This window comes from Pieris napi, chromosome 1, assembly GCF_905475465.1.
Source record: "Pieris napi chromosome 1, ilPieNapi1.2, whole genome shotgun sequence".
Lineage (NCBI taxonomy): Eukaryota > Metazoa > Arthropoda > Insecta > Lepidoptera > Pieridae > Pieris > Pieris napi.
The window spans coordinates 12,168,954-12,170,707 of record NC_062234.1 but is presented as its reverse complement, the minus strand read 5'-3'; the positions used below and the strand labels follow the sequence as shown (position 1 = coordinate 12,170,707).

The following is a 1,754-nucleotide window of genomic DNA, read 5'->3' as shown; positions in this document are numbered from 1 at the left end:
TACCTTGTTTTATTTATTCCCTGGTGGTCTGTATGCTTTTTTACAAACAGAAAATTATTTAAGCTGCCACTATTTTTATTTAGGTTGGATTAATTTATAGATTAAATATCCATTGTACTTAATTAATATTTAGAAATAGAAAAAGTATAATATCTAAATTGAATTCATTGCAAACCTAACTTAAACAGTAAGTATATAAGTACATATTTGACGCAATGAAAATACCAAAGTCAGTTATTATGTAAACAATTTTAAAAACTTTAAATAATTTATTATATAAGGGTTGAATTCCTATAACATAAATTGACTAAATAGATTAAACAAAAGATTTACTGCCTTTTCTTGACTTGTTTAGCTTTTGAAGCACTAGGCTTTGCACCTCCGCTAAACATTGCAGTTATATATTCCGACATTTCTGGGAAATCAGACATTTTGGTCATATTACTAATTTGCTTTAAGTCTTCTTTTGTTTCTGGATCATTCATCATTTTGGGTAAAATCATAATAAGGAATAGAGGCAGCACCATCATAATGACCATTGGGTTAAATAGGAAGTCAGTAACTCTCCATTGTTCTCTTGCTTGGAAGTATTTGCATCGAGACCCTGATTTCATTTTCAGAGGGTAGGGTACTTGAATAACCTGTGATGTCTGAATGTAGTTTACTTTTCTTGCTCTTATTTTGCCTTTGGAGTTAATTTCTACTCTGACGGGCTCATACATATAGTCGGGGTGCACAATTTCAACGACATACGACCCCGAAGGTACATTGTGTACAGTGAATGACCCGTCATTTTTTACGAATCCAATATACTCGCCACCATTAATATGTATTCTTGTGTCTATTTGCCAATTGCTTGCTTCGTTAGGTTCCGGTGGAAAAACTCTGCCTTCAACGATATACCTTTCAACACCAACTTCATCTTCAAAAAAGGGTTGAGCTGATCCAGTGTGGACTGTGCACAGAACAAACTTTGCAAAAACAATTGGGATAATAACCGTTAAAATATTACGATTCATTTTAAAGTATTTATGCTTAATTACGTTTTATTAAAATCTATAAAATCAAGAAATGTGTATCAAATCAATCGACATCTATATTTTTCAACAAAATTATGACAATTGACAAAAGAGGACTGTAGTCAATGGTCATAGATTCTCATGTGATATAAGATAGCTCGTCACAGATATAACAGGCGTCAGTATTAAAAAAAAATACTTTATGAAATGGGAAATATATAGAAAACCCGAAACTAACTCTTCTATACAATCAAATTCTGTGAATTTAGTATAAAGGGATCACTTTTATACTAGACAAGCCTAATTAGATGAACAATTTTATACAGTGTTAAGTAAATCTATAATATTTCAATTCGAACATACTCTGCAATAAAACTATTGAGATATGAAGAAGATAAGATATATGAAATTAATACATTCTATCGTTAGAAGAAATGTTTGTCTTCAAGATTTGTTTTGTACTCGACAAAACTAGTAATTAACTGCAATATTTCAAAAGAAGAATGTACACTAGATTTGATTTTTGAGAATTGAGAAGAGCAAAAATTATTGTATTTTACAACTTTGCATACCATCGGTTTCATTGTAAACCTTACATTGAGAAAATTTAGAGAAATATTAATTTTCAATTCTCTAATAATCATGTAGGTACCACGATGAGAATTGAGACGGATGACCGACACGACAAAACACGGAGTAACTGGAGGATCGGCAGCTTGACGTTTATTGGAATAT

The 1,754-nt window shown here is 31.1% G+C and overlaps 1 protein-coding gene across 1 annotated transcript; it reads right to left on the bottom strand.

The window, feature by feature from the left end:
* Positions 1-254: 254 nt before the first annotated feature.
* On the bottom strand, positions 255-1,127 carry LOC125063819 (ER membrane protein complex subunit 7). Its single transcript, XM_047670468.1, has one exon. The coding sequence runs from the start codon at positions 1,017-1,019 to the stop codon at positions 330-332; it is 690 nt and encodes a 229-aa protein (XP_047526424.1). The 5' UTR covers positions 1,020-1,127; the 3' UTR covers positions 255-329.
* Positions 1,128-1,754: the final 627 nt, after the last annotated feature.

What these genes read in the sequence shown, in the direction of transcription:
- LOC125063819 (XM_047670468.1), bottom strand. Translation starts at nt 1,019, where the DNA reads ATGAATCGTAATATTTTAACGGTTATTATCCCAATTGTTTTTGCAAAG.